Source organism: Onthophagus taurus, chromosome 6 (assembly GCF_036711975.1).
Source record: "Onthophagus taurus isolate NC chromosome 6, IU_Otau_3.0, whole genome shotgun sequence".
Classification (NCBI taxonomy): domain Eukaryota; kingdom Metazoa; phylum Arthropoda; class Insecta; order Coleoptera; family Scarabaeidae; genus Onthophagus; species Onthophagus taurus.
In genome coordinates this window covers 11,300,470-11,315,974 of record NC_091971.1, presented here as the reverse complement: position 1 = coordinate 11,315,974, position 15,505 = coordinate 11,300,470, and the positions used below count along the sequence as shown (strand labels likewise).

Below are 15,505 nucleotides of genomic sequence, written 5' to 3'. Positions count from 1 at the left end.
TTTATAATTAATAATATTTGTATGTAGTTAATATCGAAATAATTAAATGAACGTTTTGATTAAGTAAGTTGAATTAATTTATTTAGAAAAACTAAAATTGTAGGAATTTTGATCACCGCATCAATCGAAACTTTCTAACATTACCAACCTAAATTAATGTCATAAAATGTCAACCTAAAATTATAATTTTATCTGTCATCTATGTTATTTTATTAAAAGACTATTTATATGCGAGACACCGTTTTATTGTGAAATTTTATGAGTTTATTCATTAAACAGGAATCTTAAGGAAATATAAATCGTTTATTTTAATTTGAATAAATCCGGTCATGCGCAATTCCCCCTTATGTTTATTTCATGTATTGTGGTTAGAATCAAACAATAATTTCTATAATAAAAAGAATTATTGAGTTTAATTATTTTATAAGTAGAGTAATGGATTTGGATTTAAATAAAATTTGTCGTGTATGCATGAAAGACGGTATTATGATGCCAATTTTTAAAGTAAATGTTTCCAAAAAGTTAATGTCTTGTGCTTCGGTACAGGTATAAAACTGTATTTTTTTGTAATAAAGTAGAATTGATTATCGAAAAAATAAATATAAATTATTTTACGTAGGTTTGGCCAAACGACAACCTCCCAAAACAAATCTGCAACAAATGTTCGGCGAAATTACACATTTCCTTTCAATTCAAAAAGCTATGTGAAAAATCCGACGCAAAACTTCGCCAATATGTAACAAAAATAGAACAAGAAGGTGAAATTCTTCGTCAGCAATCCACCCAACAATCAATTCAACAACAAGTCCAAGTCAATGCTGTGAACGGAACGGGAAATTGCGTCTTCATAGAATGTGCCCCAATTCTAGATATGCAAGGCGAAGAAAAATTTGTCCATTTCAATACAATCAATCAACCCCACGAAACGCTAACACAAGTCGATTATAATATTCACACCGACGGTCATCACAGTTATAATTTACAAGCTGTCCAAGTTTACAATGGAACTTATACCGTTCCAGTACAAGACGTCCAACCAGGAACAATTATTCAAAATCAAGTCATTACAACACAAATCCCAATTCAAAATCAGATAGTCCATCAACAACAAAGCACTGTAATCGAAAATGAAACTTTAAATCAATTACAAGAACCTGATAAAGATAAATTAAAGAAAGAAATTAAAATAAAAAAGGAAACTGTTGATGGAAAAATATGTAGAACTTGTAATAAAATGTTTTCTACCACAGCTAAATTAACAAGGCATATGAAAATACATTCAGCTGATATGCCATATAAGTGTAATTTTTGTAATAAAGCTTTTACACATAGTAGTAATTTTAAAATACATTTACGAAGTCATACTGATGAGAGACCTTATAGGTGTTCTGTGTGTAATAAAGGGTGTAGACAAGCTCAGGATTTAGAGAAACATATGCGTACACATACAGGTTATTATTAAGTAGATAATAAAATAATTAATTTTAGGTTAAATTTAAAAATCAAATTATTTAATTATCTAATAAAAGAAGTAACAGAACTGTGCCACACCAATTTAGGTCAAATTTGGTGCAGCCATTACATATTTTTTGCCTCTGAAACGAGTTTTAGGGGTTGAAAGTTTGTTACTTTTTTGAATATATTTTGAAAACGAAAAGAGCTATCAAAATTTGATAAATTGAAACTGATGTTCATTTTTAATAAGCTTTCATTTGATGTATCATTCATATACCACAGGGTGAAAAGGGGAGAACTCAACCTCAACTTCAACCTTATTTTTTTCAGGTTTATTTAAAAACCAACCTAAATATAATTGTCCACTTTGCCCACTTTTCATAAGAATTTTTCAGTAAAGTATGTTTCAGTAAAATTTTTAGTGTGAAGTACGGCATATACGACATTTGGGGGTAACTACTCCCTTAAAAATTAATCCTATTCTAGGCGTTACTCTATCCGTGCAAAAAGCCAAGGCCCCTTCACTTTAGAGATCGATATCTTCGCAACCGCTCGATAAAATAAATTTTGGCCAAGTTTGTTGTAATCACTGAACATTTCTACGTAACATATGTTAATTTGAAAATTTTCGGAACCACGGTTTTCTTTTTATTGCGAGTTAAATGAAAAAAGTACACGATTTTTTACGCTACCGGCAAGTTTGGTAACTTTTGTATTTTTTTTCTCGAAAATTATCGTACGAAAAAATTTAAATTTTTGAACAGATGGTAGCCTGATGTGTTCTTAATGAGTGACATGTTTTATTTTTTCAATATTGAATACAGTTAGAATACTATAGAGGTTAAATTTAAGAAGGAATAGTATTCTAGGGTTAAAAGCGATTTAATGGAATTAAAAATTAAAGAGAAACAGAAATAAGCTCAGCGGGGTGATGGGGGTTCCGTCCAATCGGAACAGATGGTGCGTCCCAGACAGGACGTCGCGCCTTATTTCTTTATGTAGGTGAGATAAAGGCGCATCCTACTAAACCGCGATTTTTCGCGAAACTATATGGAATATCGAAAAAATAAAATATGCACCAGATTAAGAACACATCGGTTTACCACCAGTTCAAATTTGAAATTTTTTCGTCAAATAGTTTTGGAGAAAAAAAATCGCGAAGTAGACAAAGTTGCTGGCACTCTCAAAAGTCGGGTACTTTTTTCACTTAACTCGTGATAAAAGAAAAACCGCTGACCCGAAAATTTCCAAATTAACATGTGATACGCAGAAATGTTCACTGAATACAATAAACTTAACCGCAATTTTTTCCATCGAGCGGTTACGAAGATATCGATCTCTAATGTGAGGGCTTTGATTTATTGAACGGATAGGTGTTGTTTTATATGTAAAGTAAAAATGTTTGAAAATAGTTATAAGGGTTGGAAGTTAGGGTAAAAGGTAAATATAAAATAAGTTATTTACTTATTTATGAATTGAAAACAAAAAAATTTTATCGCGTAAAAACTTTCGTTAAAGAGGTAAAGCAACAACTCTAAATATACAGACTTCCACTTAGGAAAAGCATTAAGCAATTTAGGCGTTAAATCAACTATTCAATATATGTAGTTATACTATTTAACCCATAATATCTGCTGATGGAAAACTTCTTTCCCCACTTTTAAATGTTTTAAAAGAAACCTCCGACACCTTTGGACCGAGGGTAGCAAATACAACGTATTTATCTTTTTGTTTGAATAAACACAAGTTAGTTACTTTTGTATAGAGTTTTTACAACGGAGGCAGAGACGCATCTTGTTCACAACATGTAATTACATATTACATATAATATAATAATATGTAAAACGAAGAGTTCCATAAAAAAATTATCTCGAAAAAGGGTTCCGCGCAATGACAAAGGTTGAAGAACACTGGCCTAGAATAACTTCATTACCTAGACCTCGGTTTATAAATATTTTTAAATACGCATGGTTTCTAAGTAGATATCTAGATGAGAGTGAGGAGCCAACGTCTGATATCTGTCTTATTTTGGTCCATTCTATGGCTGTACCAAATTTTATCGAAATCGGTGTTCCACATTTATGTTACTTCCCTTGTAAAACAAATTTTAATTGTGTTTGTTTTTTAAGCTTTTAATTAAAAAATATTTATTCATATTTCTTTGTAGGTGAACGTCCTCATAAATGCGATATGTGTGAAAAAGCATTCTCAACAAGTTCAAATTTAATTGCTCACAAACGAATTCATACTGGCGAACGTCCTTATGTTTGTTCAGTTTGTCAAAAAGCTTTTTGCCAATCTAACGAACTTACAAAACATATGCGAACTCATACAGGTGAAAAACCACATGTTTGCGATATTTGCCATAAAGGTAAATCCATTTCAATTTTTGTTAAACTTTAATTACATTTTCATTAATTTGTTTTTGGTAGCTTTTAATGGTTCAAGTGCTCTTATAGTCCATCGAAGATCTCATACAGGTGAAAGGCCGTACATTTGTATTATTTGCAATAAAGGATTCATACAATCAAGTTGTTTATCGTTGCATTTAAAACGACATAATAGGGAGAAAAAGAAATTGGACGAGGAGTTGGTGTGTCATGTTTGTGATGAAAGATTTGCCACTAAAAGCGAATTTAAAAATCATAATTTGAATCATTTTGAAAGAACGCAAGAATTATTAAGTTAAAATGTTTATAAAAATAAAAAAATTAGGTAGAGTGAGTTTTTATATTTAATTTATTTATTGATTTTAAAAATCTTTATAGAATTGTGTGTAATTTAAAATAAAAAATCTTAATATATAATTAATTTGATTAAAATCACGTCTTTTTTTAATAATAATCTATTTATGGATTAATTTATTTCCACGCTTATTAAAAGCACTTTCAACATTGTATAAAACGAAAAAATACAAATAAATTCGTAGAGGGCCAAAGTTAGTTATGATTTTGTGATGTAAGTAGTTTATGGTGAATTTTATGCACTGAATCTCGTTTACCCCACTTTTGAATTTCGATTCGACGCGGTCGTTTCGTGATATAATTTACTCGTTTATAAAGCGACAAAGTCTATTTTCACCTCTTTGATATTGTATTACCGGCGAGGGCGACCGCAAAAAGTGAATTATATAATTTTACAGTATATAAGGAAATTTTATTCGAATCGTTTAAATAAACCATTAACTTAGTTCAACTTGTCTGTGTCTGTATGTGTTCTAAAATCATGAAGTCAACTATTTTGTTATTATGTGTAAGTAAAAAGTGTTTAGTTTTTAATTCTTTGAATTTAAATTATTTTAAACTTTCACTTTAACAAATTTAGATCAGAATAAAAGTATTTATTACATTCTCTTTACAGATTATTTCAATTACATCATCTTTTCCAGCCAAACAACCCACCGATGATAGCGTTTCATATCATAGATTTAACGGGCCAGTTAGTGGTGATATAAAAGAAGTTATTTTGCCAGATCCCACCGTTCATAATCCAAATAGATTAGCTAAAGATTTTGTGGTATATTAATTTTTTTTTAAAATCAATTTTTGTTTTTAACAAATTTTATAAATAGGCGAAACCTGATTATCAATATTCTTACGGAGTAAGAGATCCAGTAACCGGAAACGCACAAGAACACCAAGAAAATCGAGACGGAGACGCTGTCCATGGACAATATACGGTTCTTCAAGCTGATGGAACTATGAGAATAGTGAGATACACCGCCGATGATGCTCAAGGTTTCGTCGCTGAGGTTGAATACATTAAACCGGATGGTACAAGACATAAAGAAAAGGTTTAAAACGAAAAAAATGTTATCTCTTTAGTTTTTTTTTTAATAATAAACATTAAATAAAACAATTTTTGTTAAATTCTATTCAACAAACTATATTTAAGAATAAAAAAGGATACAAAAATACAAAAAAAAAACAGGAATACAAAAAAAACTTAAAATACAACTTAAATAACTAAAGATATATTTTAATATAAAACAATAAAAAAAAGTATTTAACTTAATCTAAAAGATAATACTCAAGTTGTACGAAAATAGATAATTAACGACGATAAAATAAATCTGCCAAACGGTCATAATTGAATAAGAAATTGAAAGAATTTTTTTTAATGATACGAGTTTAGAAGTCCATGGGAATTAATCGGTATTGAAATTTTCGGTGCAGCGGCCGGATGTGAAGCATGTCCTGTTTTAGTAACAACCGCATTAAATCCGTTATGACTGTCCGCTTCATATTTAACATTTCGAACCGTTCCGTCTGGCTCGACCAAAGAATATTCTCCTTTTACGTGATCACCGTCTCGTTCTTCAGATTGTTCCTTAATATCACCAGTATGACTATCTTTAACACCATAATTAAATTGATATTTTGGATAAGCCTAAATAATTGAAAAGAAAATTAACTTAAACTTAAATAGACTATTTCACTTTTATTTATGTCATTGGGTTAATAATCATTGCAATTTTAGTAATAAATTTAGAATTTTTGATTCCAATGCGCAATTCTGTGAGAAAGTATTTGGTGCAGTAGTACGATAGGTATTGGGTGTAACAAGAAATGCAATCCCATCAAAATTTGGTAAAAGTGGACTGCTATTAAAGTATGAGGCAAGGTTTCTTACTTCACATTATTTCATTCAGCCAGAAATTCTAGCAATTAACTGGGTTTGTAAAAATTAGACTACCAATTCTGCTCTTATTCTGTAGAAGACACTGAGGTCTGTGAAATATCGTGTCTAAAGAATAGAGAAAAAAATTTACACTGTGCTGAACCCAATAGATTTCGCTTCATACAGTGAGAAAACGTATCCATAAACGAAATTAGCCAAAAAGCAGGTTGGGCAAGCAAGTTATTCATTAGTCAGATTTTTCAAGCAGAATCTTCCGTTTGAACAAGCCCTATGGGAACAAGATCGTGATCAATGGATTTGTTATCTAGTAGCAATAAAGCTGCTTTCCAGAAATCCAAATATAAAAGTATATGGAATACTGAATGAGTATCTCCTTTGTTATTATCTGAAGCCAAGTCTTGATGACCACTTTTGTAGAAGCGAAATATATAAAAATGCAGTTGCTTATAATAAGTGTGCGTTTTTGGATCAAAATTACAATTTGGGTTGGAGTCGAAAGTGCTGATGAGATTTTGTACTGAAAGCTATACTTCTCATTCCACAATTGGATACAATAAAAAATTTACACATTTGACACAAGTAAAGTGTTAATCTTAATTTATGTATATTGTTGGAAAAGTACGATTGGCTAAAAGTAAACTTCTTATTCAGTCAGAAAGTCTTATTAACTAGTATTGCAAAAAGGAGACTAAGAATTCAGTCCTTCTGTAAGATTTCTTGTTCTGCACTGAATCAAAATATACAATGTTAGATGCAGTAAGAAACTTTGTATCACTGATTTGTCTAAAGTACAATTTTGTCGAATTATTGAATAGAATTTCTTATTAAATAGCAGAACAGGACTATACGTTCCGAAAGTAAACTGCAAAAGGAGTGAAGGACATGATTTTGCACTGAGCCCAATACATTTCATCCTGTACCATAATTGATTTAGTTAAAAGTAGATTTCCAATCAAGTAATTGAACAAAATTTCTAACTTTATAGCAAAACTGGACCAAATTTCTTAAAAGTAGACTGTAAAAGCAGTAAAGCACGTGATTTTGCACCGAACCCAACACATTTGATCCTGTACAGTGTTGGAGAAATCCTGTACCATAATTGATTTTGCTAGAAGTAGACTGCCAACCTACCAATTGATCAAAATTTCTAACTTTATAGCAGAACTGGGCCAAATTTATCAAAAGTAGACTGCGAAAGCAATGAACGACGTGATTTTGTATTGAACCCAACACATTTGATATATATGATCGTGTACAGTGTTGGACGAATCCTATACCATAATTGATTTAGTTAAAAGTGGACTGCCAATTTAGTTATTGAACAAAATTTCTAACTTTATAGCAAAACTAAGCCAAATTTCTCAAAAATAGATTACAAAATCAGTTAATGGACGTGATTATGCACTGAACCCAATTTTTATTAAAGTACGTTATTGAGAATCATATCCAATAACTGGATTGGTTAAAATTAGACATCAAATTCAGTTATTTTATACGATTCCTTATTTCATCCAGCCAGAAAACTTTATTAACCGAAATTGCAAAAAGTATGTATCGTTTAATTGTTATACAATGTAAGATATAGTATGAAATCATATGCCATAATTAGTTTGGCTGAAGTAATATTCTGCCAATCCACTTACTGAACAGAAATTCTTATTAAGTAGCAGAAGAGGATCTTATTATCAAAATGTTTCGCAATTTTTGGACGTGAGTTTGCACTGAGCCCAGCATTTCTTATTCAAGAAGACTGTATACAATGATAAATCCTGTCTCATAATTGGTTTATCGCATTGGATTAGTTACAATATTGCAGATTGTAGCACTGGGTCAGATTTGGCAAAAATTTACAAGAGTATTACAACATTTTATCCATGCCAATTTAGTTCTTGTTACAGAGTGAGCAGTGAAAAAACATCTAAAATAATTAGGTTGGCTAATCTTTGACTGCCTATCCAGACAAAATTTTCTGCTCCATGTTTCTTGTTAAGAAATCTTATGGATTAATTGTGAGGATTTTTATTTGGCCACGAATTAAAATGGATTACAGCATTTTAACTAATACAGCATGAACATTTAAATATCAATGTATGACAATGAAAGATATCCAGTAGTTTCATTGACCACTAATCTAAGTATTGAACAGAATCTAGCACTTCAAATACTAGTCCAGTACTGGATTTCAGCTGATATAATGTGAACGAATGAATATTATTTCAGCATAGTGTTGGGTTCGAGATAAAATTCTGTGCACCAACTAAAAAGACAGTCAAAATACATTATTCGTCCACGCATTGGGCAAAATCTAGCTATATTCACAGCAATTAAAAAATGAGATCAATATCTTGATTTCAGCATTTCGGAGTAGATCTATTGGGTTGTGTTGAAATCAAAATGAGATTATGGCAATGGAAGGGCAATATTAATTTTGATAGCTGCAGTTCTATCGTAACTTTCTGGTCTTCAATTTTAACCAAAATAATATGATCTGTTGAATTTGGTGTCAGTGCAGTATCAATTGCAACTAGAATCACACCATGTGTGATATTCTCTAGATTCTATTACCACGCTGGAATCTAGAACTTGGAATTTAGGCCAGATCCACATCATTATGTTGTATTCGTTTAATTTAGTACAATAATTTCAGTACAATATTAGACTAAGTTGTTATTAAATTTTCTAATTGTTAATGACAATGAAGAGTTCAAGAGTTGTAACAATGGAGTTAAAGTTTAAACCATGAATGGAAATGTCTTGGGATGTTTCACTTTCTATAAAGTTACCTTATACGTATTAAAAGCGTGATCTTATTGATTTTCTCCGCATTAGTACATCATCGACGCGGCCGGTTTATTTTATCAAAGGAAATAGAAAGTAAGGAAAAGAAAATTGTAAAATTCTTTCAAGATTTTTCGACCAAATTTGGAACAACAATTAAAGTTCACGATTAAGAATTTTTCATTATGGTTTTGTCTGACTTACGTCTGCTTCAACTTTTTGAACGGCCGGTGCTGAAGAATAAAGAGATCCGTGTAAACCGCCATCGTATCCACTTAAATCGATGGGATTTGTAGTTACAAGTGTAACCAAACCAAAAATAATTAAGTAATTCTAAAAATAAGTTTTCTTTAATAACTATTTATTAAACTAAAAAGTTTTATTAAACTTACCTTCATATTAAATTTTGTTTATCATATAAACTACGCAATACAAATCGAAGATTACTTTAACAAGTTTACTCTTCACTGGCGATGTTCTATCGTATTTATACACAACCAGCAAATGTGAATCCCACCACACTCGTTTTCTTCTCTCCCCTTTACGATTTGTGACTTCTCCTTTGAGTATCAGTTAGGTGAAATGGGGAACGATTAAAAAAACAAAATTCTTCAGGAGATCTCTGGACGATTAAACTTTATCAACGTTTAACAGTCGTTTTCCTGGATTTATTCCCATGTCTATTATTTAAACACAATTACATAACGTGCTCTATGGATTTATACCGTGTAGTTTAAACTTTAAAGTTAGATTTGCACAGAAACGATGTGATATAAGAAGAAGCGATTGGTTTAATTGGTCTATTGAGAATTTATACAAGAAAGTTCAAAATTGTGTTTTTTGTAATTAATTTTTTTTCACATCGTGAGATGGCTTAAAATAAAATGATGAGTTTTACGTAATTGTGGTTTTGTTTTTGTTAAATGGCGACTTTGAAGGACTTTTCTGTGTGGTTCTTCAGAAAGATTATCTACGCTTTCAAATTGTAATTATTATGAAATAATAAATTGCAGTTGTCAATTTAAATTAACTTTTATATTATAGGAATTTTATTTATAAATAATTACTGGCATGTTTAGATTGTTCTAAATTCTTAAAAGAAATTAAGAGATTTTTACTTTCTTGAAACGCCATATTAGCCATGGCATTTTATGTATAAAACCCGTTAGAATTAATTAATCAATTTCCCACGTTCCCCAAAATGTATTAATGTTACAAATCGTGTAGCACGTTTTATCGCCCTCAATACCAGAAACAGGTAGTCATTAATACTTTGACTACCGCGTAATATTCTATCGTAACAACCTCTATTCACTTAACAATTTCTGTTCTATAACAACCTCTTTTGGGTGCGCCAAACCGGGAACCGTCAGTCGTTCGTATAGCTTCTTAACGTTTTATCCCACATTCGTTTTATAGCGAAAGCGAAAGTGGAATAACGACAGAAAAAAAAGCGGGTGTCGAGAACCCACCGAAATTGCTATTACTTCTGTATCTAGATCGTCCGGTGCGCAATTTGCCTTATATGAGACGGGACTCCTTCTCCGTAGTGTTACGTTGAATCGAATTTCTTCGTCGCAAGGGACACACTTCCTAATTGTGTGTGCATAATTTACGGCGTCCTTGTTTTTCGCACGGCTTCGATAGCTACGTAGATCTTTTGGGGAGACAGACAGAATGCCGTTTATGGTGTTTTTAGTCAGTTTCAATGGTTGAAATGAGGCAATTTCTTAAGATTTATTTCTTTAGCTACAACTTCACTCGTTTTGAGTGGATTTCGGAAAAGTGAATGTACCTAATCGATGGTGTAATGTGATTTTAAAGAATTTAAATTAAACATTTAAGTCAGTATTTACACTCATTATTTTGTTGTGTAAAGACTAATTTATCTAAATAGTCTAAATACTACGTTTCTCACGGTTCAAATTAAGATTACCCAGATTTTTTCAAAGAATATCTCACTCAGTAAGTCATTGAAGGAGTCTTTATGAATTTTTTGATGCCAAATTAAAGCTGAGATATTGCTTTTTATGTGTTATCATCATCATCACTCAGCCCTCTGTGTCTACTGCTTGACATAGGCCTCCCTTATTTCCGCCCATTTTTTCCTGCCTGGATCCAGTTAGTTCCATTTGAGACTGGCGATGTGAGAAATGACGTCTGTAACGCCTTCTCTTCGGCGCAAGTCCTCATTTCTGTTGGCAGATGTTATGGTCAAAGTCAGTGTTTCTGCCCCATAGGCTTTCTAGCTCCACTTTTCTTTTTAGATATATTAGTAGGTTGCCATTAAACACATCTTTGAGTTTACCATATTCTGCCAATGAGAGGATTATTCTCTTCCTTAGTTCGCAGGTCTGGTTGTCTCTTGTGATTTATGACATGATAGGTATAGTACATGTTGGGTGGAAAAAAAATGTGTCAAAATACAAGTAAAACTTAAAACATCTCAAATTAAAGTTTAACAGTTCTTCTTTTAAATAATATAAATTTCATCTTGAGTTGTATAAGGCAAATTTTCAGAAAAAGAATCTTGAAGTCCTAAAAAGTGTCAAATTAAAGATCAAAATATAGTTAATCGTTGAAAGATGATGTATGAACCTTTTGCAATCATTTTAATATGAAATTAAAGCTCAATCATTCCTATTTCAAATGATATATAACATGGTATATAATACAAATTGAATTAAATTAGAAAAAATAAATAAGATTGTGCTTTACGTTTTCAACTTAACCTCAAACTGTCAAAATCCAACTTAAAATTTAACACAAGGAGTTATTTATGAAAATTAAAAAGTGGTTTTCATCTCAAATTAAAGCTTGAAAATTCTTCTTTTAAATAATATAAACCGTTTTTTAAGTTATATAAGGAAAATTTTCAGAAAAAGAATCTTGAAGTTCTAAAAAGTGTCAAATTAAAGATCAAAATATCATTAATCGTTGAAAAGTGATGTATGCACCTTTTGCAATGATTTTAATATGAAATTAAAGCTGCATCATTCCTCCTTCAAATGATATATAACATGGTATATAATACAAATTGAATTAGATTAGAAAAAATAAATAAGATTGTGATGTTTCCGTTTTCAACTTAACCTCAAACTGTCAAAATCCAACTTAAAATTTAACACAAGGAGTTATTTATGAAAATTAAGAAGTGATTTTCATCTCAAATTAAAGCTTGAAACTTTTCTTTTAAATAATATAAAATGCTTGTAAGTTGTCTAAGGAAAATTTTCAGAAAAAGGATCTTGAAGTTCTAAAAAGTGTCAAATTAAAGATCAAAATATCATTAATCGTTGAAAAGTGATGTATGCACCTTTTGCAATGATTTTAATATGAAATTAAAGCTGAATCATTCCTCTTTCAAATGATATATAACATGGTATATAATAGAAATTGAAAAAGATTAGAAATAAATAAGATAGTAATGTTTACATTTTCAACTTAACCTCAAACTGTCAACCTGCTGTCAACATCCAACTTGAAATTTAACACAAGGAGTTATTTATTAATTTAACACCAAGTTAAAGCTTGAAAGCTCTTCTTTTAAATAACATAAAATACTTGTTAAGTTGTATAAGGGAAATTTCCAGAAAAAAGATCTTGAAGTTCTAAAAAGTGTCAAATTAAAGGTCAAAATATAATTAATCGTGGAAAGATGATGTATGCATAATTTGCAATGATTTTAATATGAAATTAAAGCTGAATCGTTCCTCTTTTAAATGATATATAACATGGTACATTACACGTATTGAGTTGGACTATAAAAAATAAATAAGTAGTGAAGTTTTCAACTTAACCTCAAACTGTCAAAATGCAAGTTAAAACTTAAAACATGAAAAGTTATTTCTTTATTAAGAAGTGATTTTCATCTTAAATTAAAGTTCGAAAGTTGTTCTTTAATATAATATAAACCACATATTGAGTTGTATAATGAAAAATTTCAGAAAAAAGCTCATGATTTTATGTAATTAATCGTGTATAGATGATATATGCTTTTTTGGAATGATTTTGATATCAAAATAAAGCTAACACATTCCTTTTTAGAATGTTATATAAGATGATATATAATATATATTGGGTAGGACTACAAAAATAAAATAATGTGATATTTTCGTTTCTAACTTAATCTCAAAATGTCAAATTACAGGTGAAAATGTGGAGGAATTATTTATGAAGTGATTATGACTTCTTTATAATGATGTATAATACAGAGTTGAAGATTACCATTGAAAAATGATTCAAGAATGAAATGGACTTAATTTAAAGAACTTATAATAGAAAAATCTAATAATAGATATTTTTGTAATACAGCAAACTATTAAACACAGGAAGAAAATGATGGATTATGAAAGTAAAAGTAATTTATTACTAAAAAATAAACGAATAGCAGAGATTAAGTTGAATAAAACCAGGAAGAAAACACCCACGATTACAGACAAAGTGAAAACATGAATTCCTTTTTACATATCATTTGAATTTGGGCGCGCCAACATAACGTAACACTATATAATTTCCAGATTTTTTCTACACCTGAATATCCAATGCGATATGACCTCATTTGTAACCAAATTGAACTTTGTTATTTGACACTTAATACTTGATGAATACTATGGATCATTTTCTGTAAGTAAACAATATTTTTTTATAGCACTTTCTTTAATTTTATGAGCAATCAAAGTGTGTATCCAAATTGGCTTGGTTAGTTTTGAGAACACTTCGATAATGGATAATATTACCATAAAATTAGAAGATCTTTTTATTTAATGAACATACATTTTTCAAAGTCGATATTATTTATTTTATTATTCTCACAGTTTTATCTTGTATTCTACAAGATACATTGTATTATTCCATATCAATCTTTATAATAGATTCAATTAGGCAACCAATTTAACACATCTGAAAAATAAGTTTCTTTGTATTTAATGTAATAAATTATTTATTATAGCTTATTTATTATTATAATATATTTTATAAGACTCTAAAATCTAATTACTCAAATTTTAGAGCATTTTAAAAATATTTCTTACAATTTGATTTAGTATGTTTTGTTAAATTGTATAAACTATAGTGAGTATGTAAAATGAACAATATGACGTACAAACATAACCTTTAAAATGTAACTGACAGTTGAAATTTCAACCCTATTGCACCTGTAAATAAGTGGATTGAGTGCTCAGTTCACTTTTGAACCTGAAGCGATACCCACCTGAGAGCAAAACGTTGATAAATAGTCTCGTAAATGGTATTGTCTAACGTGTCAAATTATTATCGTGCGTCGTCTTGTGATTAGTGATGGTGTGAATTTATGTTTTTACTCGTAAAGTGTTTAAAGGAAATTAATTTTTAATGCTATTGCGGTTTACGAAAAAATGTAAAATGAAAGTTTTCTTTAAGTTGAAGTTTTTCGTTTGTTAATGCCGCGTGTTTTTATTGGATTTTTTTAAAGAGATATGGCATCCGTTTATAAAAGATCCCACAAATTGCGTAAGTATCTAATCAACTTATACATTAGTATTTTCCTACTTGGTTTGTTTGTTTTTAATTAATCGTTTGTGTTCGATTTTTCAGAGGAGTTTGTAGCTCACAATGCCAATGTTAATTGTTTGTCTTTGGGGCGCAAGTCTGGGCGCGTTATGGTCACTGGCGGAGATGACAAAAAGGTGAATCTATGGGCAATTGGTAAACAAAGCTGTTTTATGAGTTTATGCAGTCATACGACTCCTATTGAATGTGTGCAATTTAATCATAGTGAAGAGGTAGTGATTGCTGGCTCCCGTGCTGGAGCAATCAAAGTATGGGACTTGGAAGCTGCCAAATTGGTGAGAACGTTAACAGGACACACAGATGGTATCAAGTGTATAGATTTTCATCCTTACGGTGATTACTTAGCATCTGGAAGTGCTGATTGCCTAGTTAAATTTTGGGACAGTCGCAAAAAAGGCTGCATATTTACTTATTGTGGACACAAAGGTCGCGTGAACAGTTTAAAATTTAGCCCGGACGGTTATTGGCTTGCCAGCGGTAGTGAAGATGGTAGTGTTAAAATTTGGGATATTCGCGTTGGACGCATTTTAAGAGAATTTAATGATCATATCGGTTCTGTGACCAGTGTTACATTCCACCCCCATGAATTTTTATTAGCCACAGGCGGTACCGATCGAACCGTTAATTTCTTTGATTTAGAAAATTTTAATTTGGTGTCTACAGAGAAAAATGTCGGATCTATTCGTTGTTTGTGTTTCAATCCAGGTGGAGAGTGTTTATTTACCGGAGTACAAGATTATATGAAGGTTGTTGGGTGGGAACCTACAAAACTTTATGATACTGAGGCTACCATGTGGGGCCGTGTTTGTGATATTTCTACTGCTCAGAATCAATTGGTAAGTATTAAAAAGTGTGTAAATAAAGCTATAGTTAAGAAAGATTTTGAATCATTAACTGGTTATTTGTGGAAGGAGTCTACCTGAAAACAAACTTCCTTTCTGTACATTCAAGGCTATACCTGTTTGATGACTCAGTGGAAACTTCTTCCACAAATACCCCATAAAAGACTTTGTTTCTTCTTTCATGGAACAAAAAATTTTAAACTCGTCTTAAAGAACTTTCATTTGTAATATTTGAAAAT

General features: G+C 30.7%; 4 protein-coding genes across 4 annotated transcripts in view; 3 read left to right on the top strand and 1 right to left on the bottom strand.

Annotated features, from left to right (window-relative positions):
- The first annotated feature begins 229 nt into the window (after positions 1 to 229).
- Positions 230 to 4,277, top strand: LOC111424373 (zinc finger protein ZFP2-like). The gene is made up of 4 exons (XM_023057879.2): positions 230 to 546; positions 620 to 1,451; positions 3,623 to 3,826; positions 3,888 to 4,277. The coding sequence occupies exons 1-4, from the start codon at positions 436 to 438 to the stop codon at positions 4,142 to 4,144; spliced, it is 1,404 nt and encodes a 467-aa protein (XP_022913647.2). The 5' UTR covers positions 230 to 435; the 3' UTR covers positions 4,145 to 4,277.
- A 74-nt stretch (positions 4,278 to 4,351) lies between these two features.
- On the top strand, positions 4,352 to 5,313 carry LOC111424335 (pupal cuticle protein Edg-84A-like). The gene is made up of 3 exons (XM_023057838.2): positions 4,352 to 4,707; positions 4,816 to 4,971; positions 5,027 to 5,313. The coding sequence occupies exons 1-3, from the start codon at positions 4,666 to 4,668 to the stop codon at positions 5,252 to 5,254; spliced, it is 426 nt and encodes a 141-aa protein (XP_022913606.1). The 5' UTR covers positions 4,352 to 4,665; the 3' UTR covers positions 5,255 to 5,313.
- Positions 5,314 to 5,324: 11 nt separating this feature from the next.
- LOC111424406 (cuticle protein 19-like) lies at positions 5,325 to 12,663 on the bottom strand. Its single transcript, XM_071196706.1, has 6 exons — positions 12,191 to 12,663; positions 11,832 to 12,130; positions 11,473 to 11,771; positions 9,267 to 11,412; positions 9,079 to 9,207; positions 5,325 to 5,844 (listed from the first exon to the last, which is right to left on the bottom strand). Exons 4-6 carry the CDS (start codon positions 9,270 to 9,272, stop codon positions 5,572 to 5,574), a joined length of 408 nt encoding a protein of 135 aa, XP_071052807.1. The 5' UTR covers positions 9,273 to 11,412; positions 11,473 to 11,771; positions 11,832 to 12,130; positions 12,191 to 12,663; the 3' UTR covers positions 5,325 to 5,571.
- A 1,361-nt stretch (positions 12,664 to 14,024) lies between these two features.
- The window catches only part of LOC111424283 (katanin 80), a 33,640-nt gene continuing 32,159 nt past the window's right edge, over positions 14,025 to 15,505 (top strand). The window contains exons 1-2 of the mRNA XM_023057781.2: positions 14,025 to 14,364; positions 14,449 to 15,260. Of these exons, the coding sequence (XP_022913549.1) occupies positions 14,331 to 14,364; positions 14,449 to 15,260 (846 nt within the window). The 5' untranslated portion in view covers positions 14,025 to 14,330. The remainder of the gene's footprint in view (positions 14,365 to 14,448; positions 15,261 to 15,505) is intronic.

What these genes read in the sequence shown, in the direction of transcription:
- LOC111424373 (XM_023057879.2), top strand. Translation starts at nt 436, where the DNA reads ATGGATTTGGATTTAAATAAAATTTGTCGTGTATGCATGAAAGACGGT. An exon ending in ACATATGCGTACACATACAG is followed by an intron (nt 1,452 to 3,622) that starts GTTATTATTAAG and finishes ATTTCTTTGTAG; the next exon opens with GTGAACGTCCTCATAAATGC. An exon ending in TTGCGATATTTGCCATAAAG is followed by an intron (nt 3,827 to 3,887) that starts GTAAATCCATTT and finishes TGTTTTTGGTAG; the next exon opens with CTTTTAATGGTTCAAGTGCT.
- LOC111424335 (XM_023057838.2), top strand. Translation starts at nt 4,666, where the DNA reads ATGTGTTCTAAAATCATGAAGTCAACTATTTTGTTATTATGT. An exon ending in CAACTATTTTGTTATTATGT is followed by an intron (nt 4,708 to 4,815) that starts GTAAGTAAAAAG and finishes TTCTCTTTACAG; the next exon opens with ATTATTTCAATTACATCATC. An exon ending in GATTAGCTAAAGATTTTGTG is followed by an intron (nt 4,972 to 5,026) that starts GTATATTAATTT and finishes TTTTATAAATAG; the next exon opens with GCGAAACCTGATTATCAATA.
- LOC111424406 (XM_071196706.1), bottom strand. An exon ending in TTCAAAAAGTTGAAGCAGAC is followed by an intron (nt 5,845 to 9,078) that starts GTAAGTCAGACA and finishes TCAATTATTTAG; the next exon opens with GCTTATCCAAAATATCAATT.